The sequence below is a fragment of the Coregonus clupeaformis genome, unplaced genomic scaffold (genome assembly GCF_020615455.1).
Source record: "Coregonus clupeaformis isolate EN_2021a unplaced genomic scaffold, ASM2061545v1 scaf0379, whole genome shotgun sequence".
NCBI lineage: Eukaryota > Metazoa > Chordata > Actinopteri > Salmoniformes > Salmonidae > Coregonus > Coregonus clupeaformis.
Genome location: NW_025533834.1, coordinates 21,555 through 48,254, shown reverse-complemented (window position 1 = coordinate 48,254; position 26,700 = coordinate 21,555). Strand labels below are relative to the sequence as shown.

General features: G+C 47.7%; 1 protein-coding gene across 1 annotated transcript; it reads right to left on the bottom strand.

The window, feature by feature from the left end:
* Positions 1-3,538: 3,538 nt before the first annotated feature.
* Positions 3,539-13,100, bottom strand: LOC121578513 (ciliary-associated calcium-binding coiled-coil protein 1). The gene is given in 9 exon segments (XM_045215164.1): positions 3,539-3,701; positions 6,297-6,632; positions 8,169-8,282; positions 9,676-9,748; positions 9,908-9,984; positions 9,986-10,047; positions 12,208-12,377; positions 12,468-12,562; positions 12,735-13,100. Coding segments are annotated over 9 exon segments (1,086 nt in total). The 5' UTR covers positions 12,810-13,100; the 3' UTR covers positions 3,539-3,617.
* Between the last annotated feature and the right edge of the window lie 13,600 nt (positions 13,101-26,700).

Below are 26,700 nucleotides of genomic sequence, written 5' to 3'. Positions count from 1 at the left end.
GTAGGATCATGGGCGCTTAACCAGGGAAGCCCCAGCACCACGGGATACGCAGGAGAGTCGATCAGATAAAACTGAATGATCTCCTCATGACCCCCCTGCGTCGTCATCTTAAGTGGTGCTGTGAATTCTCTGATCAACCCTGACCCCAGTGGCCGGCTAGGGCATGAACAGGAAAAGGGGCTTCTACCGGCCGAAGGGGAATTCCTAGCCTATAACAAAATTCACGATCAACAAAATTCCCAGCTGCGCCTGAATCTACTAGCGCCTTATGCTGGGAATGAGGTGCCACCTGTGGAAATCTCACAGGTATACTCATGTGACCAACAGAGAGCTCTGGGTAAGTGGGCGCCTACTCACCTGAAATGACTCCCGGTGCGTGACCTGTTGTCCCCTCTCCCAGGAGACCCTCCCCCAGCACCTAGCCGCAGTGTGTCCCTCCACGGCCACAGTTGGTGCAGGGCGGCCCCCTCGGGTTCTCTCTCCTCCTCTCTCTGCGCCAGCACCCCGAGCTCCATGGGAATCGGCTCGGAGGTGCTGGAGGGTGGAATGGACGACCCCCACTCGGGGACGTCCGCGGGTAGCCAGCAGGGTGTCGAGACGGATGGAAATGTCCACCAACTGGTCGAAGGATAGGTTGGTGTCCCTGCAGGCCAGCTCACGGCAACGTCCTCTCGTAGGCTACACCGGTAATGGTCGATGAGGGCCCTCTCATTCCACCCCGCATCCGCCGCTAGAGTCCGGAACTCCAGGCGAACTCCTGTGCACTCCTCTTCCCCTGTCGGAGGTGGAACAGACGCTCCCGCGCCGCCTTCCCTCAGGTGGATGATCGAACACAGCCCTGAAGCGGCGGGAGAACTCTGCGTAGGTGATGGTAGCGGCGTCTATTCCCCCTCCATTCGGCGTTGGCCCACTCCAACGCCTTGCCGGATAGACAGGAGATGAGGCGGAGACGCTCGTATCCCGAGGGCACCGGGTGTATGGTGGCCAGGTATAGTTCCACCTGCAGGAGGAACCCCTGACACCCGGCTGCAGAACCATCATATGCCCTCGGGAGCCGAGACCGAATGCCACTGGGTTCCGGTTCTGGGAGAGGAGGACTGGCCGATGGTGATGGTAAGGTGTGCGAAGGCGTGGGCACCTCTCCCGTAACCAACCAGCGTAGAGTGTTGGACACCTCGTTCATGGCGGCCCCAAGCTGCCGGATCATGGTGTCTTGGTCGCTGATCCGATCCTCCAGCGACTTGGGTGCCGCCTGCTCCTGCTGATTCCATAATGGTGTGTTGTTCTGTCAAGGGCTGATGTAAGTGTGGTGTGGAAGTCAGCGCAGGACACCAAGCTTAGTCCAACAAAGTTTACTAGTTAACCACTAGGCAAAAATACAATAAACGGCCTCAAAAACACACAGAGGCGAGCGATTACGCAAACTGTGCGTAAACTCCAAAACAACAAACAGAGCAAACACGCAGCACTAACAGACATGCGAAAAACAACACACAACCTAACCAATACAAAACAGGCAACTTATAGAAACACATAATCAGACACAAAACGGACACAGGTGCAATAGACAGACAAAAGCAATCAAACATAGAAACATTCAACGGTGGCAGCTAGTACTCCGGGACGACGAACGCGGAAGCCTGCCCGAACAAGGAGGAGGAGCAGCCTCGGCAGAATCCGTGACAGATATCCTGTATATTTAGTAAACCCCCGGGGAGGAACATTCATCAGAATAATGCTGACAAATAAACAGAGAAGATCAGAGAGCTCCAAACTGAGCTTCTGTTCATTGTGGATATATTATAGACTATGTTGTGTATTGTGTTCATAGTAGATATATTATAGACTATGTTGTGTATTGTGTTCATAGTAGATATATTATAGACTATGTTGTGTATTGTGTTCATAGTAGATATATTATAGACTATGTTGTGTATTGTGTTCATAGTAGATATATTATAGACTATGTTGTGTATTGTGTTCATAGTAGATATATTATAGACAATGTTGTGTATTGTGTTCATAGTGGATATATTATAGACTATGTTGTGTATTGTGTTCATAGTAGATATATTATAGACAATGTTGTGTATTGTGTTCATAGTGGATATATTATAGACTATGTTGTGTATTGTGTTCATAGTGGATATATTATAGACTATGTTGTGTATTGTGTTCATAGTGGATATATTATAGACTATGTTGTGTATTGTGTTCATAGTAGATATATTATAGACAATGTTGTGTATTGTGTTCATAGTGGATATATTATAGACTATGTTGTGTATTGTGTTCATAGTGGATATATTATAGACTATGTTGTGTATTGTGTTCATAGTAGATATATTATAGACTATGTTGTGTATTGTGTTCATAGTAGATATATTATAGACTATGTTGTGTATTGTGTTCATAGTAGATATATTATAAACAATGTTGTGTATTGTGTTCATAGTGGATATATTATAGACTATGTTGTGTATTGTGTTCATAGTAGATATATTATAGACAATGTTGTGTATTGTGTTCATAGTGGATATATTATAGACTATGTTGTGTATTGTGTTCATAGTGGATATATTATAGACTATGTTGTGTATTGTGTTCATAGTGGATATATTATAGACTATGTTGTGTATTGTGTTCATAGTAGATATATTATAGACAATGTTGTATTGTGTTCATAGTGGATATATTATAGACTATGTTGTGTATTGTGTTCATAGTGGATATATTATAGACTATGTTGTGTATTGTGTTCATAGTGGATATATTATAGACTATGTTGTGTATTGTGTTCATAGTGGATATATTATAGACTATGTTGTGTATTGTGTTCATAGTGGATATATTATAGACTATGTTGTGTATTGTGTTCATAGTGGATATATTATAGACTATGTTGTGTATTGTGTTCATAGTGGATATATTATAGACTATGTTGTGTATTGTGTTCATAGTGGATATATTATAGACTATGTTGTGTATTGTGTTCATAGTGGATATATTATAGACTATGTTGTGTATTGTGTTCATAGTAGATATATTATAGACTATGTGTCACGTTCGTTTAATGACGGGTCAGACCAAGGCGCAGCGTGATATGCGTACATGTTTATTGAACTTAATAAACACACGACAAAACAACAAAGGTAACGAACCGTGAAGTCCAAGGTAGACACACAACTAACCTTACACGGAACAAGATCCCACAACTAGACAGTGCCAATAGGCTGCCTAAGTATGGTCCCCAATCAGAGACAACGAGCTACAGCTGCCTCTGATTGGAAACCACACCGGCCAACATAGATCTATACATGCTAGATAATACAACATAGACAAAACACAACAAGGAATATACACACCCTGACTCAACATATAAGCGTCCCCTGAGTCAGGGCGTGACAGTCTGTTGTGTATTGTGTTCATACTGGATATATTATAGACTATGTTGTGTATTGTGTTCATACTGGATATATTATAGACTATGTTGTGTATTGTGTTCATAGTAGATATATTATAGACTATGTTGTGTATTGTGTTCATAGTAGATATATTATAGACTATGTTGTGTATTGTGTTCATAGTAGATAGCTAGACTATTTTGTGTATTGTTGCTATTTGGAGGCAGAATGTTTCAGTCGTTCTAGTCTGGTCCTGAAGCTCTCCTCTTGGACTCTCAGCTTCTCTGTGAATTCAGCCTGTAACAACACAAGAGGAAAGCCATTGATAATAGTTTGGATAACTGCTCATTATTTACCACATGGTGAATAGGAGTGCTTCAACATTTACAAAATGGTGCCCTATTCATCCAAAAGATGATTGCATGTATTTCCCCGGCTGCATGCTGGACTGTGTCCTGGAGAATGGAACAGTTCCAATCTACTTATGGAATTCACCCACAGCTTGTCCTACATTTGACCATTTCAACATGTCTACCATATAGGGTATGATGAGACCCACATGCCTGTTGAAACTCCTGGGAACATATCCCCTTCAGAGGAAAAAATGAATGTTATTAAATATCGTTTAACAAGAGGGCAGCAATTTGGCCTGGCAGAGACGATCCACATGAAGGTTAAAGCCGTCACTACAATCTGGAGCCTGAGTTAGAGAACCTGCTGGAAGTGTGCAGCGTTCACTGGATCTCTCTCTCATTGTTCTGACTGGAACTGGCGTTCACTGGATCTCTCTCTCATTGTTCTGACTGGAACTGGCGTTCACTGGATCTCTCTCTCATTGTTCTGACTGGAACTGGCGTTCACTGGATCTCTCTCTCATTGTTCTGACTGGAACTGGCGTTCACTGGATCTCTCTCTCATTGTTCTGACTGGAACTGGCGTTCACTGGATCTCTCTCTCATTGTTCTGACTGGAACTGGCGTTCACTGGATCTCGCTCTCATTGTTCTGACTGGAACTGGCGTTCACTGGATCTCTCTCTCATTGTTCTGACTGGAACTGGCGTTCACTGGATCTCTCTCTCATTGTTCTGACTGGAACTGACGGATTCCATTACATCATCTGCTCAATGGCATCTTTTGATATAAGTACAAATGCAGCAGAGTGAAATATGTAATTGATCTTGAGCAGACAGAAAATAAGAGAGAATGGTTAGAAATAGCTGTAGTTGTGTGGTGGTGGATCATTCAGAATCAGGATGCTACACACTGTTGGTGATGAGGTATCACATTACAGCAGAGCCACTCAATAACATGGACACCAGTCAGTCAGTCAGCCTGTCAGTCAGTCAGAATGTCAGTCAGCATGTCAGTCTGTCAGTCAGTCAGTCAGCCTGTAAGTCAGTCAGCCAGCATGTCAGTCAGCCTGTCAGTCAGTCAGTCAGTCAGTCAGCCTGTCAGTCAGTCAGTCAGTCAGTCAGCCTGTCAGTCAGCCTGTCAGTCAGCCTGTCAGTCAGCCTGTCAGTCAGCCTGTCAGTCAGCCTGTCAGTGAACCTGTCAGTCAGTCAGTCAGTCAGCCTGTCAGTCAGTCAGTCAGCCTGTCAGTCAGTCAGTCACTCAGCATGTCAGTCAGCCTGTGCCAGTCACTCAGTCAGTCGAGTCAGTCAGCCTGTCAGTCTGTCAGTCCAGTCAGTCAGTCAGTCAGCCAGTCAGTCAGTCAGTCAGTCAGTCAGTCAGTCAGTCAGTCAGTCAGTCAGTCTGTCAGTCTGTCAGTCTGTCGGTCTGTCAGTCTGTCAGTCTCGTCAGTCTGTCAGTCTGCCAGTCTGTCAGTCAGTCAGTCAGTCAGTCAGTCAGTCAGTCAGTCAGTCAGTCAGCCTGTCAGTCTGTCAGTCAGTCAGTCAGCCAGTCAGTCACTCAGTCAGTCAGTCAGTCAGCCTGTCAGTCTGTCAGTCAGTCAGTCAGCCTGTCAGTCACTCAGTCAGTCAGTCAGTCAGCCTGTCAGTCTGTCAGTCAGTCAGTCAGCCAGTCAGTCAGTCAGTCAGTCAGTCAGTCAGTCAGTCAGTCTGTCAGTCTGTCAGTCAGTCAGTCTGTCAGTCTGTCAGTCAGTCAGTCAGTCAGTCAGTCAGTCAGTCAGTCAGTCAGTCAGTCAGCATGTCAGTCAGTCAGTCAGCCTGTCAGTCAGTCAGTCAGTCAGCCTGTCAGTCAGTCAGTCAGCCTGTCAGTCAGTCAGTCAGCCTGTCAGTCAGTCAGTCAATCAGCATGTCAGTCAGCCTGTCAGTCACTCAGTCAGTCAGTCAGTCAGTCAGTCAGTCAGTCAGCCAGTCAGTCGGTCAGTCAGTCAGTCAGTCAGTCAGTCAGTCAGTCAGTGCAGCTGTTCAGCTCTTTATCACACAGGCCTCTCTAGTGTTATTACGTCTGGCATCCTATTCCCTATTTAGGGCACTACTTTCAACCAAGGCCCACAGGACTCTGGTCAAACGTAGTGCACTACATAGGGAATAGGAGCCATTAGGGACACACCCTACATGTCTCTGTTGTCCTATTAAGACCTATCATAATGAAAACCACCAGTACGGTTCTATAACATGATAGCTAGTAGTATAATACAAACCAGTGTTTCCTGTTTCACATCAAACATATTCAACTGGTGTGGAAGACATGAAAACCTCCAACAACAATCCACACGTTGTTGTTCTGCTGAAGTCAGCATGGTTATATTTGGACTGGTTATTGGAGTTCAGCTGAGAATTGACCTCCAAATGGACAGGGGTGTTTTGTTTGCAACAATGATCAAATTCAACTGTATGAAACAGCAGTAGAAAATACATGAAGATTGTTTATTTCAATAAAAACTATACAACAGCTTTAAAGGATTCAGATTCATCATGAAATCCTACCTGTAGATTTCCCAGCATCTCTGTGGTCAGGTCTCCCAGCACGTCTTTGACATCCTGAATGTTATATCCTTCAAACCCTGTAGCCTTCTTCTCCTTCTCCTGCAGATCTGTTTTAACTGCTACCTCTCCATCCTCCTCCTGGCTGGTCCTCTGTCCCTGGGTCAGTAGGACACCATCCTCCTCCTGGCTGGTCCTCTGTCCCTGGGTCAGTAGGACACCATCCTCCTCCTGGCTGGTCCTCTGTCCCTGGGTCAGTAGGACACCATCCTCCTCCTGGCTGGTCCTCTGTCCCTGGGTCAGTAGAACACCATCCTCCTCCTGGCTGCTCCTCTGTCCCTGGGTCAGTAGAACACCACCTATCAGACAGGCTGGTCCTCTGTCCCTGGGTCAGTAGAACACCACCTATCAGACAGGCTGGTCCTCTGTCCCTGGGTCAGTAGAACACCATCTATCAGACAGGCTGGTCCTCTGTCCCTGGGTCAGTAGAACACCATCTATCAGACAGGCTGGTCCTCTGTCCCTGGGTCAGTAGGACACCATCCTCCTCCTGGCTGGTCCTCTGTCCCTGGGTCAGTAGGACACCACCTATCAGACAGGCTGGTCCTCTGTCCCTGGGTCAGTAGGACACCATCCTCCTCCTGGCTGGTCCTCTGTCCCTGGGTCAGTAGAACACCACCTATCAGACAGGCTGGTCCTCTGTCCCTGGGTCAGTAGAACACCACCTATCAGACAGGCTGGTCCTCTGTCCCTGGGTCAGTAGAACACCATCTATCAGACAGGCTGGTCCTCTGTCCCTGGGTCAGTAGGACACCATCCTCCTCCTGGCTGGTCCTCTGTCCCTGGGTCAGTAGAACACCACCTATCAGACAGGCTGGTCCTCTGTCCCTGGGTCAGTAGGACACCATCCTCCTCCTGGCTGGTCCTCTGTCCCTGGGTCAGTAGAACACCACCTATCAGACAGGCTGGTCCTCTGTCCCTGGGTCAGTAGAACACCATCTATCAGACAGGCTGGTCCTCTGTCCCTGGGTCAGTAGAACACCATCTATCAGACAGGCTGGTCCTCTGTCCCTGGGTCAGTAGAACACCACCTATCAGACAGGCTGGTCCTCTGTCCCTGGGTCAGTAGAACACCATCTATCAGACAGGCTGGTCCTCTGTCCCTGGGTCAGTAGAACACCACCTATCAGACAGGCTGGTCCTCTGTCCCTGGGTCAGTAGAACACCATCTATCAGACAGGCTGGTCCTCTGTCCCTGGGTCAGTAGGACACCATCCTCCTCCTGGATGCTCCTCTGTCCCTGGGTCAGTAGAACACCACCTATCAGACAGGCTGGTCCTCTGTCCCTGGGTCAGTAGAACACCATCTATCAGACAGGCTGGTCCTCTGTCCCTGGGTCAGTAGAACACCACCTATCAGACAGGCTGGTCCTCTGTCCCTGGGTCAGTAGAACACCATCTATCAGACAGGCTGGTCCTCTGTCCCTGGGTCAGTAGAACACCACCTATCAGACAGGCTGGTCCTCTGTCCCTGGGTCAGTAGAACACCATCTATCAGACAGGCTGGTCCTCTGTCCCTGGGTCAGTAGGACACCATCCTCCTCCTGGATGCTCCTCTGTCCCTGGGTCAGTAGAACACCACCTATCAGACAGGCTGGTCCTCTGTCCCTGGGTCAGTAGGACACCATCTATCAGACAGGCTGGTCCTCTGTCCCTGGGTCAGTAGAACACCATCTATCAGACAGGCTGGTCCTCTGTCCCTGGGTCAGTAGGACACCATCCTCCTCCTGGCTGGTCCTCTGTCCCTGGGTCAGTATCAGACAGGTAGAATATTACAGTAATGGAGGTAGTCATCAGTAGCCCTACAGTACAGTACCTCTTCATGCTGTTCAACAGGAGAAGGAGCCATGTAATGGAGGAAGACTTCAGTAGTCATGCCTTCTTCCAGCGGAGCTACAAAGTCTGCTGAGCTGATCACCTCAATGGTCCTCTGGAATACAGTTAGTCAGGAAACATAGAGGTTGTATTCTCACCCATGACTTTACAGTAGAATATGTCAGATGTTTGCCTTCCCTTCCACATTTGTGAATATATTAAGAGAAGGATCATATCAAATGGTAGCAGACGTTGTAAAGATATCAATGGGAAATCAAACAGAGTCATCCATAGTAGTTCCAACCTGTCAGGGATGAGTCACCATACTACAGCTCTCTGTCTGGAAATAATGAGCCTGCACAGTTTATTATGTCACTTCCTGGAACGTTGCAGCTCCTATAAAAGGTCTCTGGTTGAACAAATCAATGTCATGAGATCTAATGTTATTATAGGCAACATGAATGCTGTGATAATGTGAGAGGAACAGAGTGCATTGTGGGGATTGCCATTTGTTTCAGCACACTACATGCAGTATAGGGCTGGTTCATTCACAGGAAAGGGATTTCACTACATGCAGTATAGGGCTGGTTCATTCACAGGAAAGGGATTTCACTAGTTTGACTTGTCCTGATGGTGAGTTAGTCAGAGATGACAGATAAATGGTCTCCTGATGGTGAGTTAGTTAGTCAGCGATGACAGATCAATGGTCTCCTGATGGTGAATTAGTCAGAGATGACAGATAAATGGTCTGCTGATGGTGAATTAGTCAGAGATGACAGATAAATGGTCTCCTGATGGTGAATTAGTCAGAGATGACAGATAAATGGTCTCCTGATGGTGAGTTAGTTAGAGATGACAGATAAATGGTCTCCTGATGGTGAGTTAGTTAGAGATGACAGATAAATGGTCTCCTGATGGTGAGTTAGTTAGTCAGCGATGACATATAAATGGTCTCCTGATGGTGAGTTAGTCAGAGATGACAGATAAATGGTCTCCTGATGGTGAGTTAGTTAGTCAGCGATGACATATAAATGGTCTCCTGATGGTGAGTTAGTCAGAGATGACAGATAAATGGTCTCCTGATGGTGAGTTAGTTAGTCAGCGATGACAAATAAATGGTCTCCTGATGGTGAGTTAGTCAGAGATGACAGATAAAATGGTCTCCCTGATGGTGAGTTAGTTAGTCAGCGATGACATATAAATGGTCTCCCTGATGGTGAGTTAGTCAGAGATGACAGATAAATGGTCTCCTGATGGTGAGTTAGTTAGTCAGCGATGACATATAAATGGTCTCCTGGTGGTGAGTTAGTTAGTCAGAGATGACAGATAAATGGTCTCCTGGTGGTGAGTTAGTTAGTCAGAGATGACAGATAAATGGATCCTTAGGGACAATGACAGGAAAGGACTCTCTCTTTATGGTCACTGCCCTTCCAAGTTACTCACTAGCTTCCTTAAGGAAACCTCAACATACATACGGGACGCGCTGACACACGCGTACACAGCCTCACCTTCTCCCCAAGGAGTAGCTCCTCTCTGGGTTGGTGGAAGAGAAACTCATAGAGGTGGTAGTTCTGAAAGAGACTGCAGTAAACAGGTGAACCAACAGATCAGAACTTCAACATCCACTATGAGGTTCACTGCTCTGAATGGATTATCACCAGGTTAAGGAAGGACACTGTTAACGTGATATTAATAATGTAGACCCTACTAAAAAAGGCAGATAGAGAAGAGACTTGCTACCTGCACTTGAGGTAGTCAGTGATGGACATGGCCTGCTCTGCATCAAACAGTGGATCAACCTCTGGAGAAGGAGACTGAGTGCGTTCCTGATATCAACTTGGCAAACTCATTCAGGTTATCACCAAATGGCATCTGCTTCTCTGGGACATTGTGGACAGATATAAAATACAGATATTAGCCACAGCCAGTCCACATTGATGTTAGCCATAAGAATCTGACTAGACGTTCATTCCTTCTCTCTCTAGCCGGAATAGTGCTATGCCAAGATCAGGACAGCGAGGAGCAAGAGATCTGGCTCGGAAAACGGACCTTAATCCAGGGGTGGGTGATGGCGCTGTATTCCTAATTATCATTTTATCCCAACTGACAAATCGAGAAGATTGAAATACTGCTAGTTTTGAATGAAAATGCCTTTTCGTCAGCATGCTAGGCTAGCTAATGCTAAAGGTCTTAATAATTATGTGAACACAGCCCCTAATGAAGGTCCTAATGATTATGTGAACACACAGCCCCTAATGAAGATCTTAATGATTATGTGAACACAGCCCCTAATGAAGGTCTTAATGATTATGTGAACATACAGCCCCTAATGAAGGTCTTAATGATTATGTGAACACAGCCCCTAATGAAGGTCTTAATGATTATGTGAACATACAGCCCCTAATGAAGGTCTTAATGATTATGTGAACACACAGCCCCTAAAAAAGGGCAAAATGAGCAGAATTTTATTAACTTAGTTATAAAATTGCTCATTCTTCTCTCTGTGACTCTGCCCCATGGCAAAATGTGTAGATTTGCAGCAAACTTGCTTTAAAACTGCAATATTTTCTTGACGCTGCATGGCAAAATGTGTAGAATTTCAGCAAAATTGCTTTAAAACCGCAACATTTTCTCTACACCCCATAGCAAATTGTGTAGCATTGGAGGAAATTAATTATAAAACGTCTATATTTTTCTCTCCGCTGTCAAGAGGGGGGCCGCTAAAGAATGTTCTCGCAAGATGGGGTGGGACCCCAACAGCATTTTACTTAGGGCATAATTAAGCGCTGCTCTGCCTTCTTAACAACACTATGAACAAGGCAGGTCCTACAGGCCCTAGTTTTGTCGCACCTGGACTACTGTTCAGTAGTGTGGTCAGGTGCCACAAGGAGGGACTTGGGAAAATTGCAGTTGGCGCAGAACAGGGCAGCACGGCTGGCCCTTGGATGTACACAGAGAGCTAACATTAATAATAATAATATAATATGCCATTTAGCAGACGCTTCTATCCAAAGCGACTTACAGTCATGCGTGCATACATTTTTATTTTTATTATTATTTAGTGTATGGGTGGTCCCGGGGATCGAACCCACTACCTTAGCGTTACAAGCGCCGTGCTCTACCAGCTGAGCTACAGAGGACCATGCATGTCAATCTCTCCTGGCTCAAAGTGGAAGAGAGATTGACTTCATCACTGCTTGTTTTTTTAAGAGGTGTTGACAAGCTGAATGTACCGAGCTGTCTGTTTGGAATGCTGGCACACAGCTCAGACACCCATGCATACCCCACAAGACATGCCACCAGAGGTCTCTTCACAGTCCCCAAAGTCCAGAACAGACTATGGGAGGTGCACAGTACTACATAGAGCCATGACTACATGGAACTCTATTCCACATCATGTAACTCAGTCAAGCAGTAAAATCAGATAAAAAAAACAGATAAAACTACATTTTATGGAACAGCGCGGACTGTGAAGAGACACACACACACAGCATTCGCAAACACATGCAAACACCCGCACTCTACACACATACATTTTTATATTGTTATTTTCCTGTATTATTGATTTTGTATTGTAAATATGTTTTGGTAGAGTAGTGTGTAATAATGTGTTGTGTTATGTTTTGTTTTATTGTATGTAAATTGTGATTGGACCCCAGGAAGAGTAGCTGCTGCCTCGGCAGCCGCTAATGGGGATCAATAATAAATACAAATACAACCAAGATGGTCACAAATTAGAGCAGTGGCTGGGGGTAGGCCGGAGAGGTTTGGGAAACACTGTCTGTGTATACCGTAGCCCAAGTAAGGCCGGAGAGGTTTGGGAAACACTGTCTGTGTATACCGTAGCCCAAGTAAGGCGGGAGAGGTTTGGGAAACACTGTCTGTGTATACCGTAGCCCAAGTAAGGCCGGAGAGGTTTGGGAAACACTGTCTGTGTATACCGTAGCCTAAGTACAATAACTGCAGGCTACTTACGAGTTATTAACTGTAGGTCTGTGGGGTGGCTGTTCTGTCTGTCTCCTGTAAATCCTATGACTTACCCCTGATATTGTCTAGTACCAGTTGCTGTAGAGCCATGATGAATGAGATCTGTTGACAGGTGTAGTTCATCTGCCTGGCCCACCAGAATCCACAGACAAAGTAATCCAACAGGGACGCCTCCTTTAGACATGTCTGGCAGTTCTTCAAACCAAGTATCTCTTCAAACTGTCTGTTGTAAAAACAAAAATCAACAAGGTACGCATACATGAAACCCTTCCAAATAAACTGGCTATTAGGCCTATATATTCTTGTTACTTACAATTGCACTTGTTCCACTGTCAAATCTAACAGCGTGTTGATTTGTTCATGGGAAATACATTTCCATTGAGGGTTGGCTTTTTCAGCGTAATTTTCCTGGATTCATTGGATTCAGAATACAAGTGAGTTTTTGGTTAGCTAGCCAAAACTAGGTTAGCTCTAGCTATGATAACAGTTTGTCAAATAATCAAAATAACCAGACAAATGATGTAGTAAATATTTCAAATAATATAAACTATTGATAGGGGTTTTAAACATATCCTCTTACTTTGGACGCAACGTCATTTCTGTCGTTTGCATTTTTATCCGCCGATTTGTTAATTTGTTTGGCTTTTGCAGACATGTTGTAGCCACCTGCGTTACCACGGCGACATGTACACAGCGGGCGAGCCGTGAGCTTCCTGCTTCTCGAGATGGTTACCACGGCGACATGTACACAGCGGGCGGGCAGTGAGCTTCCTGCTTGTCGAGATGGTTACCACGGCGACATGTACACAGCGGGCGGGCCGTGAGCTTCCTACTTGTCTGTCCGTCAAGATGGTTACCACGGCGACATGTACATACATATAAAAGCATATACATTGATAAAAGCTTATCCATAGATCTGTGTGGTCAACTTGGGCCCCGTGTAGCTCAGTTGGTAGAGCATGGCGTTTGCAACGCCAGGGTTGTGGGTTCGATTCCCACGGGGGGGCCAGTATGAAAACAATAATAAAATAAAAAAATTGTATGCACTCACTAACTGTAAGTAGCTCTGGATAAGAGCGTCTGCTAAAATGTAAATGTAACCACTGTTGACTTGGGCCGGAGCGCCATACCGGCACTTCTAATTTTGGGGGGAATTTGCATTCCGTCTCTATAAAACAAAGTCAAAGAAAGTACAGTATGAAGATCGGCAGAAGCTGCTTCTCCAATAGAAAACCTCGATCACGCCGCTTTGAAGGCGACGTCATGGCGACGTTGGCTGTTTAAACTCACCGGGTAGAAACACGTCATCAGGTCTAACGGTAGTGTCGCGCCGAACTGCGCATGTGCAGGCCGTCAATATCAAAGGCATTCGTTAGATATAAAGTTGTTTTTTGCGAAAACGTGTAATTTTTCTCACTTTCACGAGGTTGGAGTAATAACATGTTCAACTACTTAAGACACTAGCTTAAATCTAGGTTGTGCTTTTAGATTTCGAGAAAATTGACATAGGAATGAATGCGGGATCTGCATTGAATTGCAATGAAGAGTGGTCATTCATTTCCTGATTCAAATGTATTGGCTGCTAGTCTGTGGATTTGTGCGTGACAGTAGACTGTTCGAGATTGCGCAGATTGAAAATGCGCCAGTTTGAATGCGCATGATGCACTGTTCCAAATTGTCAAATTTAGGGTTTTAAGGTCATGAAAAGTCATGGAAATTAGTTTCATAATTTTTGTTAATGTAATTCATGAAGGCACACTTAAATATGATCAATCACTTAGAAATCGACATAACAGGAATGATCGGAATGACCCTACAGTGCATGTCTGTGTATGCTGTGTGTGCGACAGTGCGAGTGGGCCATTGCCTGAGGAGAGAGAGCGGGACATTTCAGCAGCAGGTATAACATAATGACAGACAGACTAACTAGATGGATATAGAGCGGGACATTATAGCAGCAGGTATAACATAATGACAGACAGACAACTAACTAGATGGATATAGAGCGGAGACATTTCAGCAGCAGGTATAACATAATGACAGACAGACTAACTAGATGGATATAGAGCGGGACATTATAGCAGCAGGTATAACATAATGACAGACAGACTAACTAGATGGATATAGAGCGGGACATTATAGCAGCAGGTATAACATAATGACAGACAGACTAACTAGATGGATATAGAGCGGGACATTATAGCAGCAGGTATAACATAATGACAGACAGACTAACTAGATGGATATAGAGCGGGACATTATAGCAGCAGGTATAACATAATGACAGACAGACTAACTAGATGGATATAGAGCGGGACATTTCAGCAGCAGGTATAACATAATGACAGACAGACTAACTAGATGGATATAGAGCGGGACATTTCAGCAGCAGGTATAACATAATGACAGACAGACTAACTAGATGGATATAGAGCGGGACATTATAGCAGCAGGTATAACATAATGACAGACAGACTAACTAGATGGATATAGAGCGGGACATTTCAGCAGCAGGTATAACATAATGACAGACAGACTAACTAGATGGATATAGAGCGGGACATTATAGCAGCAGGTATAACATAATGACAGACAGACTAACTAGATGGATATTCAAAACATAACTTGTAGCAGTTCTCACTAGTTAACTGTAGCGAACGAAGCATTCATGTCTTATTTTTTTTGCCTTTCCACCAGCACTGTAGAACCTAAATAAATCTGCACTGTTGGAAAGCTGGGATTCCCCTCTATTACACAGCAGCCATGTAATAAGGACAGCCTAAATGACTAATCACTTCCTGTGATTAGATCTCAACTGAAACAAGAAGATGTGAGCCTTATTCTAATCTACACACAATACTCCATAATGACAAAGCAAAAACAGGTTTTTTGAAATGTTTGCATATTTATAAAAAAAAAAAAAAAATGATGCTGCGACTGTTTGAACGTTAAATGACGAGACAGAGGCATTGATGCGAGTAACCAGTCTTGTTCTGTATATTGCAAGATATCCGGGTGTCTCAAGTACATCGGTAAAACACTGGAGTTGCAGTAATTAACATTTACCAACAGATGGCATCATTGTGCCATCTTCCACCCATAACAACCCACTTGGGCCATCTCTGGGTTGGCATTAAGCCCATTATCTCAACACTGGTGGTAACCAGATGATCCCAATAATTGAGGTTGTAAATGATGCCCCCCTTCTGGTATGTTCTATTGAGAACTGTCGGGGACTTGATGGTTGTTGCTTCCCTGTTTACTATTCAAAGATATTTGACTTATTAAGTCAAAGACGAAATTAACTGCACTGGTCTCAAATATTATTAACATAACTTGTCTACACAGAACCATGGCGGACCCACTGTAAAATGAGAGGCTTTTAATCGTATTTAAACGTGTCCCAGTCCAACATGCCTAGCTCTGCCCACTGGGGCGTGGTTTACGGAGCGCTCCTATCGTCGTATTCCACCGGGTCGAGTTATCTCATCACACCCCCACTGTGTGACTGTTGTCACGGCCTTAGTGTATATCACGGTGGCGTATGAACGAATGGGCTATAGAGCAAACAACGCTATTATCACAACACAGGTTGTAATATGGCTTTTTTACTGGCTTGGCTTCCTCTGTGATTTTACCCCCGCACCGCTACTGTCCTCCAGGATAGATGCTGCATGGGTTTGCAGGCTTTTGTTCAAGCCCTAGTCTAACCACATTGTTGTCTAAACATCAGCTGCTCAACGGGACCTCGATAAGCAGACTTGGGTGTTTCAGGATGGAATCAAAAAGCCAAGCCTGCACACCCAGGAGCTCTCCAGATGGAGGGTTGACCACATGTTGACTAACAGTACAGTTACATTTTTTGGGGGGTTAAGTGCCTTGATCAAGGGCACAACGGCAAGAGATGGTGGGTCTACATCAGATTAAACACAGCAGCCTTCCAGTGTCAATAATGTTTACTTTGTCATGTCGGATATAATAGAAGTCATGGAGAAGTCATGGAAATGTGGTTACAAGTCATGGAGAAGTCATGGAAATGTGGTTACAAGTCATGGAGAAGTCATGGAAATGTGGTTACAAGTCATGGAGAAGTCATGGAAATGTGGTTACAAGTCATGGAGAAGTCATGGAAATGTGGTTACAAGTCATGGAGAAGTCATGGAAATGTGGTTACAAGTCATGGAGAAGTCATGGAAATGTGGTTACAAGTCATGGAGAAGTCATGGAAATGTGGTTACAAGTCATGGAGAAGTCATGGAAATGTGGTTACAAGTCATAGAGAAGTCATGGAAATGTGGTTACAAGTCATGGAGAAGTCATGGAAATGTGGTCACAAGTCATGGAGAAGTCATGGAAATGTGGTTCCAAGTCATAGAGAAGTCATGGAAATGTGGTTACAAGTCATGGAGAAGTCATGGAAATGTGGTCACAAGTCATGGAGAAGTCATGGAAATGTGGTTACAAGTCATGGAGAAGTCATGGAAATGTGGTTACAAGTCATGGAGAAGTCATGGAAATGTGGTTACAAGTCATGGAGAAGTCATGGAAATGTGGTTACAAGTCATGGAGAAGTCATGGAAATGTGGTTACAAGTCATGGAGAAGTCATGGAAATGTGGTTACAAGTCATGGAGAAGTCATGGAAATGTGGTTACAAGTCATGGAGAAGTCATGGAAATGTGGTTACAAGTCATGGAGAAGTCATGGAAATGTGGTTACAAGTCATGGAGAAGTCATGGAAATGTGGTTACAAGTCATGGAGAAGTCATGGAAATGTGGTTACAAGTCATGGAGAAGTCATGGAAATGTGGTTACAAGTCATGGAGAAGTCGTGGAAATGTGGTTACAAGTCATGGAGAAGTCATGGAAATGTGGTTACAAGTCATGGAGAAGTCATGGAAATGTGGTTACAAGTCATGGAGAAGTCGTGGAAATGTGGTTACAAGTCATGGAGAAGTCGTGGAAATGTGGTTACAAGTCATGGAGAAGTCATGGAAATGTGGTTACAAGTCATGGAGAAGTCATGGAAATGTGGTTACAAGTCATGGAGAAGTCATGGAAATGTGGTTAGGGTTAGGGTTAGGGCTAACCCTAACCCTAACCCTAACCCTAACCCTAGCCCTAACCCTAACCCTAGCCCTAACCCCTAACCCCTAACCCTAACCCTAACCCTAACCCTAACCCTAGCCCTAACCCTAACCCTATTGGCCTATTCAGCCCCCATTGTGTATTGCTTGTGCAGAGGCTAACCCTAACCCTAACCCCTAACCCTAGCCCTAACCCTAACCCCTAGCCCCAACCCCTAACCCCCTAACCCTAACCCTATTGGCCTATTCAGCCCCCCATTGTGTATTGCTTGTGCAGAGGCTAACCCTAACCCTAACCCTAAACTTTCTCCACTTCTTCAACCTTGTGTTGAAGTGGCTGAATGCGAGCAGACTAGAGGCATGCATCCTTAATGTGGCAGCTGGATTTGTATAGTATTTCTAGGACCCCAGACAGAAAGATGATAGTGAAGTTTATCTGTGCGGTTGTTACCCGGTCCCTATTCCTCGTCATCTCTCTGATAGGAGTATGGAGGGTGGTCTGGGTTAAGAATAATGCTCTTTACTGGTTCTTGACGACCCAATATCTTCCTCTGGTGGTCAAGATGATCTTAACCCTAAAGAGAAAAAAAGGACAGGATTATAAATGGTCAATCTAAATCATCTAGAACTGTGAAGTCACTTTCTTCAAGTTTAGGAGCCTTGAATGTTTGTTTTGAATAACTTTTCATTTTCTCTATTCCATGTGTCCAGGTTTTCTCCTGCCATCTCCCTGTTCCTCATCAGTATCATACCATCTCTATGGATTCTAGAGTTACATCATCAAGAGAACAAAGCTACTGATTCCAGGGTGAGGATTTAGACTTTCTGTTTTATTTAGGCTTTTGATTCATTTATTCCTTCACTTTAGTTGTAAACGTATTTGTAACTTGCATAATGAGCGGAAATCATTTTGTACTCTGTGTAAATGATGCTGAATGTAATCATATACCGTACTCTGTGTAAATGATGCTGAATGTAATCATATACTGTACTCTGTGTAAATGATGCTGAATATATCTACTGTCCTGTTTCTTTTCTATTGTACATACTGGAGGCTTAGAACACATAGTATATTATGAATATAACTAATGTACTGTATGTCTGTTCATCTTCAGTTTGACAAACTGGATTCATCTGGAAACAACAGAGAGATCAACATGCGGCGAGGGAGCTCCACCAATGGCAGCGAGCCGTTATTCCAGGTAGGCAGAAGCCACAGTGTTTCTGGTGTCCAGCAGGTTTCTCCTACAGGCCTGTCTAGACAGAGGCTGCCACAGTGTTTCTGGTGTCCAGCAGGTTTCTCCTACAGGCCTGTCTAGACAGAGGCTGCCACAGTGTTTCTGGTGTCCAGCAGGTTTCTCCTACAGGCCTGTCTAGACAGAGGCTGCCACAGTGTTTCTGGTGTCCAGCAGGTTTCTCCTATAGGCCTGTCTAGACAGAGGCTGCCACAGTGTTTCTGGTGTCCAGCAGGTTTCTCCTACAGGCCTGTCTAGACAGAGGCTGCCACAGTGTTTCTGGTGTCCAGCAGGTTTCTCCTACAGGCCTGTCTAGACAGAGGCTGCCACAGTGTTTCTGGTGTCCAGCAGGTTTCTCCTACAGGCCTGTCTAGACAGAGGCTGCCACAGTGTTTCTGGTGTCCAGCAGGTTTCTCCTACAGGCCTGTCTAGACAGAGGCTGCCACAGTGTTTCTGGTGTCCAGCAGGTTTCTCCTACAGGCCTGTCTAGACAGAGGCTGCCACAGTGTTTCTGGTGTCCAGCAGGTTTCTCCTACAGGCCTGTCTAGACAGAGGCTGCCACAGTGTTTCTGGTGTCCAGCAGGTTTCTCCTATAGGCCTGTCTAGACAGAGGCTGCCACAGTGTTTCTGGTGTCCAGCAGGTTTCTCCTACAGGCCTGTCTAGACAGAGGCTGCCACAGTGTTTCTGGTGTCCAGCAGGTTTCTCCTACAGGCCTGTCTAGACAGAGGCTGCCACAGTGTTTCTGGTGTCCAGCAGGTTTCTCCTACAGGCCTGTCTAGACAGAGGCTGCCACAGTGTTTCTGGTGTCCAGCAGGTTTCTCCTACAGGCCTGTCTAGACAGAGGCTGCCACAGTGTTTCTGGTGTCCAGCAGGTTTCTCCTACAGGCCTGTCTAGACAGAGGCTGCCACAGTGTTTCTGGTGTCCAGCAGGTTTCTCCTACAGGCCTGTCTAGACAGAGGCTGCCACAGTGTTTCTGGTGTCCAGCAGGTTTCTCCTACAGGCCTGTCTAGACAGAGGCTGCCACAGTGTTTCTGGTGTCCAGCAGGTTTCTCCTACAGGCCTGTCTAGACAGAGGCTGCCACAGTGTTTCTGGTGTCCAGCAGGTTTCTCCTACAGGCCTGTCCAGACAGAGGCTGCCACAGTGTTTCTGGTGTCCAGCAGGTTTCTCCTACAGGCCTGTCTAGACAGAGGCTGCCACAGTGTTTCTGGTGTCCAGCAGGTTTCTCCTACAGGCCTGTCTAGACAGAGGCTGCCACAGTGTTTCTGGTGTCCAGCAGGTTTCTCCTACAGGCCTGTCTAGACAGAGGCTGCCACAGTGTTTCTGGTGTCCAGCAGGTTTCTCCTACAGGCCTGTCTAGACAGAGGCTGCCACAGTGTTTCTGGTGTCCAGCAGGTTTCTCCTACAGGCCTGTCTAGACAGAGGCTGCCACAGTGTTTCTGGTGTCCAGCAGGTTTCTCCTACAGGCCTGTCTAGACAGAGGCTGCCACAGTGTTTCTGGTGTCCAGCAGGTTTCTCCTACAGGCCTGTCTAGACAGAGGCTGCCACAGTGTTTCTGGTGTCCAGCAGGTTTCTCCTACAGGCCTGTCTAGACAGAGGCTGCCACAGTGTTTCTGGTGTCCAGCAGGTTTCTCCTACAGGCCTGTCTAGACCGAGGCTCTCTCTAACGTCAGTTTGTTTGGTAATGCTGCTGGTGCACCTCAAAGACTCTGTTGTGAGCTGGGAGTTGTTATAACTAAAATACATCTTCAGAAGTGGTTTTTAATTAAACAACCCACCCTCAATAAAAACTATTACAAGTTTAGTAACTTTTATTTATCTGGGCTACTCTGCTCCTGGCTGTAGGACCCTACCCTGGCCTGAACTCTTCCCCTTCTCTCCCTTAACCTCTTAGAAAACAATCATTCATGTTTTTTGAGGAGATTTTATGTTGACCATCTACTGATCTTTCATAATAACAACACTGGTTGGCGTTACCTAGCCATTGATAACTGTCACACCCTGGCTCGGGGACTCTATATGTTGAGCCAGGGTGTGTGCATTCTATGTGTTCGTTTTCTATGTTGGGTATTCTAGTTGTTCTGTTTCTATGTTTGCCTGTGTGACTCCCAATCAGAGGCAACGAGTGTCAGCTGTCGGCTGGTTGTCTCTGATTGGGAGCCATATTTAATCTGTATGTTTTCCTTTGGGTGTTGTAGGTTTTTGTTCCTTTACGGTCAGTGTTAACCGTTGGACTTCACGAGTCGTGTTTTGTTTGGTTTGTCAGTACTTTAATATAATAAAGTCATGTTTCTTTCACACGCTGCGCCTTGGTCTACTTCGCTACTAGACGATCGTGACAGAAAAACCCACCATACAAAGACCAAGCAGCGTGTCCAGGAACACACGCAGGAGGTGACGCTGGTGGATGTCCTCCTCGGTTGGGGGCAGATTACCGAGGAGGAGGCCGTCCGGTACCGGAAGGCGATGAAGGGGGGAGACCCAGGCAGGAGTGGAGAAGCGGCGTCAACCGGCCGTGGTCGGAAAGGCGAGAGGCACCCCCAATAATTTTTTAGGGGGCACACGGCATGGGCGACTGGGCAGCAGGAGGCTGCCACAGGGCGAATCGGGAGATTAAGAGAGGAGGCCACCGGCTTTTGGGGGCCAGAAGGCAGGTTGGCGGAGCCTGGATGGAGAGCAGAGCCAACTCCCCGTACTCAGGCATGGCAGCATGAGACTGGGCAGGTTCCGCGGTATGCGGAGATGCGCACTGTGCCGCGAGTGGTCCGGCATAGTCCGGTACGTCCTGTGCGAGCACCCCGCACGTGTTGTGCGAAGGTGGGCATGCAGCCAGGACGGAGTGTGCCGGCTCAGCGCTCGCGGCCTCCAGTGCCTCTCCTCGGTCCCGGATATCCTGTGCCAGTGTCACGTGCTGTTATGCCAGTACGGGTACACAGCCCTGTACGTCCTGTGCTGATGCCTCACACAGAGTGTGTGAAGGTAGGCATTCCGCCAGGACGGGTTGTGGCAGCTCTTCACTCCAGGTCTCCTATCCGTCTCCATAGCCCAGTCCGGCCTGTTCCTGCTCCACGCACCAAGCCTACGGGGTGCGTCGTCAGCCCAGCCCGGCCTGTCCCTGCTCCACGCACCAAACCTACGGTGTGCGTCGCCAGCCCAGCCCGGCCTGTTCCTGCTCCACGCACCCAACCTACGGTGTGCGTCGCCAGCCCTGCCCGGCCTGTTCCTGCTCCACGCACCAAACCTACGGTGTGAGTCGCCAGCCCAGCCCGGCCTGTCCCTGCTCCACGCACCAAACCTACGGTGTGCGTCGCCAGCCCAGCCCGGCCTGTCCCTGCTCCACGCACCAAGCCTACGGGTGCGTCGCCAGCCCAGCCCGGCCTGTCCCTGCTCCACGCACCAAACCTACGGTGTGCGTCGCCAGCCCGGCCCGGCCTGTTCCTGCCACTCGCACCAAACCTACGGTGCGCGTCGCCAGCCCGGCCCGGCCTGTTCCTGTCACTCGCACCAAGCCAGGGGTGCGAGTCGCCAGCCCGGCCCGGTCTGTTCCTGCCACTCGCACCAAGCCAGGGGTGCGAGTCGCCAGCCTGGTCCAGCCTGTTCCTGCCACTCGCACCAAGCCAGGGGTGCGAGTCGGTCAGCCTGGTTCAGCCCGTTCCTGCTACTCGCACCAAGCCCGGGGTGCGAGTCGTCAGCCTGGTAAGACCGGTCAGCTGCTCCACAACGGAGCGTAAGCAATCCGCTCCGTCAATGTCCAGTCCAGATCCAGCCAGCGGGGTCAGACCGGACCAGGGGCGCTACGGGGGTAGTATGGAGGGGTGGTGGTCAAAGCCGGAGCCGGAGCCGCCTCCGAGGAGGAATGCCCACCCAGCCCTCCCCTGTTTGGGGTGTTTAGACGCGGTCGCAGTCCGCGCCTTTAGGGGGGGGTACTGTCACACCCTGGCTCGGGGACTCTATATGTTGAGCCAGGGTGTGTGCATTCTATGTGTTCGTTTTCTATGTTGGGTATTCTAGTTGTTCTGTTTCTATGTTTGCCTGTATGACTCCCAATCAGAGGCAACGAGTGTCAGCTGTCGGCTGGTTGTCTCTGATTGGGAGCCATATTTAATCTGTATGTTTTCCTTTGGGTGTTGTAGGTTTTTGTTCCTTTACGGTCAGTGTTAACCGTTGGACTTCACGAGTCGTGTTTTGTTTGGTTTGTCAGTACTTTAATATAATAAAGTCATGTTTCTTTCACACGCTGCGCCTTGGTCTACTTCGCTACTAGACGATCGTGACAATAACCTCTAATCAGTTAGGTATACTAACCACTATGTGTCTCTCTCTGGTTGGCCCAACAGGGTTCAGTATCTCTGTTGTCATCAGTGTGTGCTAACGACTGGATCCTAGCCCTGCACCAGATCCTGCTGGTTCTGCTGGTCCTGGGGAATTGGCTGCTCCCTACAGGAGGAGGGGTGACCAGGGATGAACTGTCTCTGCTGGTCCTGGGGAAGTGGCTGCTCCCTACAGGAGGAAGGGGTGACCAGGGATGAACTGTCTCTGCTGGTCCTGGGGAAGTGGCTGCTCCCTACAGGAGGAGGGGTGACCAGGGATGAACTGTCTCAGCTGGTCCTGGGGAAGTGGCTGCTCCCTACAGGAGGAGGGGTGACCAGGGATGAACTGTCTCAGCTGGTCCTGGGGAAGTGGCTGCTCCCTACAGGAGGAGGGGTGACCAGGGATGAACTGTCTCAGCTGGTCCTGGGGAAGTGGCTGCTCCCTACAGGAGGAGGGGTGACCAGGGATGAACTGTCTCAGCTGGTCCTGGGGAAGTGGCTGCTCCCTACAGGAGGAAGGGGTGACCAGGGATGAACTGTCTCAGCTGGTCCTGGGGAAGTGGCTGCTCCCTACAGGAGGAGGGGTGACCAGGGATGAACTGTCTCTGCTGGTCCTGGGGAAGTGGCTGCTTCCTACAGGAGGAAGGGGTGACCAGGGATGAACTGTCTCAGCTGGTCCTGGGGAAGTGGCTGCTCCCTACAGGAGGAGGGGTGACCAGGGATGAACTGTCTCTGCTGGTCCTGGGGAAGTGGCTGCTCCCTACAGGAGGAAGGGTGACCAGGGATGAACTGTCTCTGCTGGTCCTGGGGAAGTGGCTGCTCCCTACAGGAGGAAGGGGTGACCAGGGATGAACTGTCTCAGCTGGTCCTGGGGAAGTGGCTGCTCCCTACAGGAGGAGGGGTGACCAGGGATGAACTGTCTCAGCTGGTCCTGGGGAAGTGGCTGCTCCCTACAGGAGGAGGGGGTGACCAGGGATGAACTGTCTCAGCTGGTCCTGGGGAAGTGGCTGCTCCCTACAGGAGGAGGGGGTGACCAGGGATGAACTGTCTCAGCTGGTCCTGGGGAAGTGGCTGCTCCTTACAGGAGGAGGGGTGACCAGGGATGAACTGTCTCTGCTGGTCCTGGGGAAGTGGCTGCTCCCTACAGGAGGAAGGGTGACCAGGGATGAACTGTCTCTGCTGGTCCTGGGGAAGTGGCTGCTCCCTACAGGAGGAAGGGGTGACCAGGGATGAACTGTCTCAGCTGGTCCTGGGGAAGTGGCTGCTCCCTACAGGAGGAGGGGTGACCAGGGATGAACTGTCTCAGCTGGTCCTGGGGAAGTGGCTGCTCCCTACAGGAGGAGGGGTGACCAGGGATGAACTGTCTCAGCTGGTCCTGGGGAAGTGGCTGCTCCCTACAGGAGGAGGGGTGACCAGGGATGAACTGTCTCAGCTGGTCCTGGGGAAGTGGCTGCTCCCTACAGGAGGAGGGGTGACCAGGGATGAACTGTCTCTGCTGGTCCTGGGGAAGTGGCTGCTCCCTACAGGAGGAGACGTGACCAGGGATGAACTGTCTCTGCTGGTCCTGGGGAAGTGGCTGCTCCCTACAGGAGGAGGGGTGAACAGGGATGAACGGTCTCAGCTCCTCCTCATCTTGGTAGGACATCCTGGAGTTCACCTCAGACACTGTTGGATGTTAAGTGAGTACCTGACCCTTAACCCCTGACCCCTAACCCCTAACCTCAGAGACACTGCCTGATGTCAAGTCAGTAGACATTATATGTAGCCTGGGTGCCAGTCTGTTTCTGCACTCTTGGCATGACAATTCCATAAGGAACAGAAACCGAGTGGACCCAGGCTACAGTACCATGACAATTCCATAAGGAACAGAAACCGAGTGGACCCAGGCTACAGTACCATGACAATTCCATAAGGAACAGAAACCGAGTGGACCCAGGCTACAGTACCATGACAATTCCATAAGGAACAGAAACCGAGTGGACCCAGGCTACAGTACCATGACAATTCCATAAGGAACAGAAACCGAGTGGACCCAGGCTACAGTACCATGACAATTCCATAAGGAACAGAAACCGAGTGGACCCAGGCTACAGTACCATGACAATTCCATAAGGAACAGAAACCGAGTGGACCCAGGCTACAGTACCATGACAATTCCATAAGGAACAGAAACCGAGTGGACCCAGGCTACAGTACCATGACAATTCCATAAGGAACAGAAACCGAGTGGACCCAGGCTACAGTACCATGACAATTCCATAAGGAACAGAAACCGAGTGGACCCAGGCTACAGTACCATGACAATTCCATAAGGAACAGAAACCGAGTGGACCCAGGCTACAGTACCATGACAATTCCATAAGGAACAGAAACCGAGTGGACCCAGGCTACAGTACCATGACAATTCCATAAGGAACAGAAACCGAGTGGACCCAGGCTACAGTACCATGACAATTCCATAAGGAACAGAAACCGAGTGGACCCAGGCTACAGTACCATGACAATTCCATAAGGAACAGAAACCGAGTGGACCCAGGCTACAGTACCATGACAATTCCATAAGGAACAGAAACCGAGTGGACCCAGGCTACAGTACCATGACAATTCCATAAGGAACAGAAACCGAGTGGACCCAGGCTACAGTACCATGACAATTCCATAAGGAACAGAAACCGAGTGGACCCAGGCTACAGTACCATGACAATTCCATAAGGAACAGAAACCGAGTGGACCCAGGCTACAGTACCATGACAATTCCGTAAGGAACAGAAACCGAGTGGACCCAGGCTACAGTACCATGACAATTCCATAAGGAACAGAAACCGAGTGGACCCAGGCTACAGTACCATGACAATTCCATAAGGAACAGAAACCGAGTGGACCCAGGCTACAGTACCATGACAATTCCATAAGGAACAGAAACCGAGTGGACCCAGGCTACAGTACCATGACAATTCCATAAGGAACAGAAACCGAGTGGACCCAGGCTACAGTACCATGACAATTCCATAAGGAACAGAAACCGAGTGGACCCAGGCTACAGTACCACGACAATTCCATAAGGAACAGAAACCGAGTGGACCCAGGCTACAGTACCATGACAATTCCATAAGGAACAGAAACCGAGTGGACCCAGGCTACAGTACCATGACAATTCCATAAGGAACAGAAACCGAGTGGACCCAGGCTACAGTACCATGACAATTCCATAAGGAACAGAAACCGAGTGGACCCAGGCTACAGTACCATGACAATTCCATAAGGAACAGAAACCGAGTGGACCCAGGCTACAGTACCATGACAATTCCATAAGGAACAGAAACCGAGTGGACCCAGGCTACAGTACCATGACAATTCCATAAGGAACAGAAACCGAGTGGACCCAGGCTACAGTACCATGACAATTCCATAAGGAACAGAAACCGAGTGGACCCAGGCTACAGTACCATGACAATTCCATAAGGAACAGAAACCGAGTGGACCCAGGCTACAGTACCATGACAATTCCATAAGGAACAGAAACCGAGTGGACCCAGGCTACAGTACCATGACAATTCCATAAGGAACAGAAACCGAGTGGACCCAGGCTACAGTACCATGACAATTCCATAAGGAACAGAAACCGAGTGGACCCAGGCTACAGTACCATGACAATTCCATAAGGAACAGAAACCGAGTGGACCCAGGCTACAGTACCATGACAATTCCATAAGGAACAGAAACCGAGTGGACCCAGGCTACAGTACCATGACAATTCCATAAGGAACAGAAACCGAGTGGACCCAGGCTACAGTACCATGACAATTCCATAAGGAACAGAAACCGAGTGGACCCAGGCTACAGTACCATGACAATTCCATAAGGAACAGAAACCGAGTGGACCCAGGCTACAGTACCATGACAATTCCATAAGGA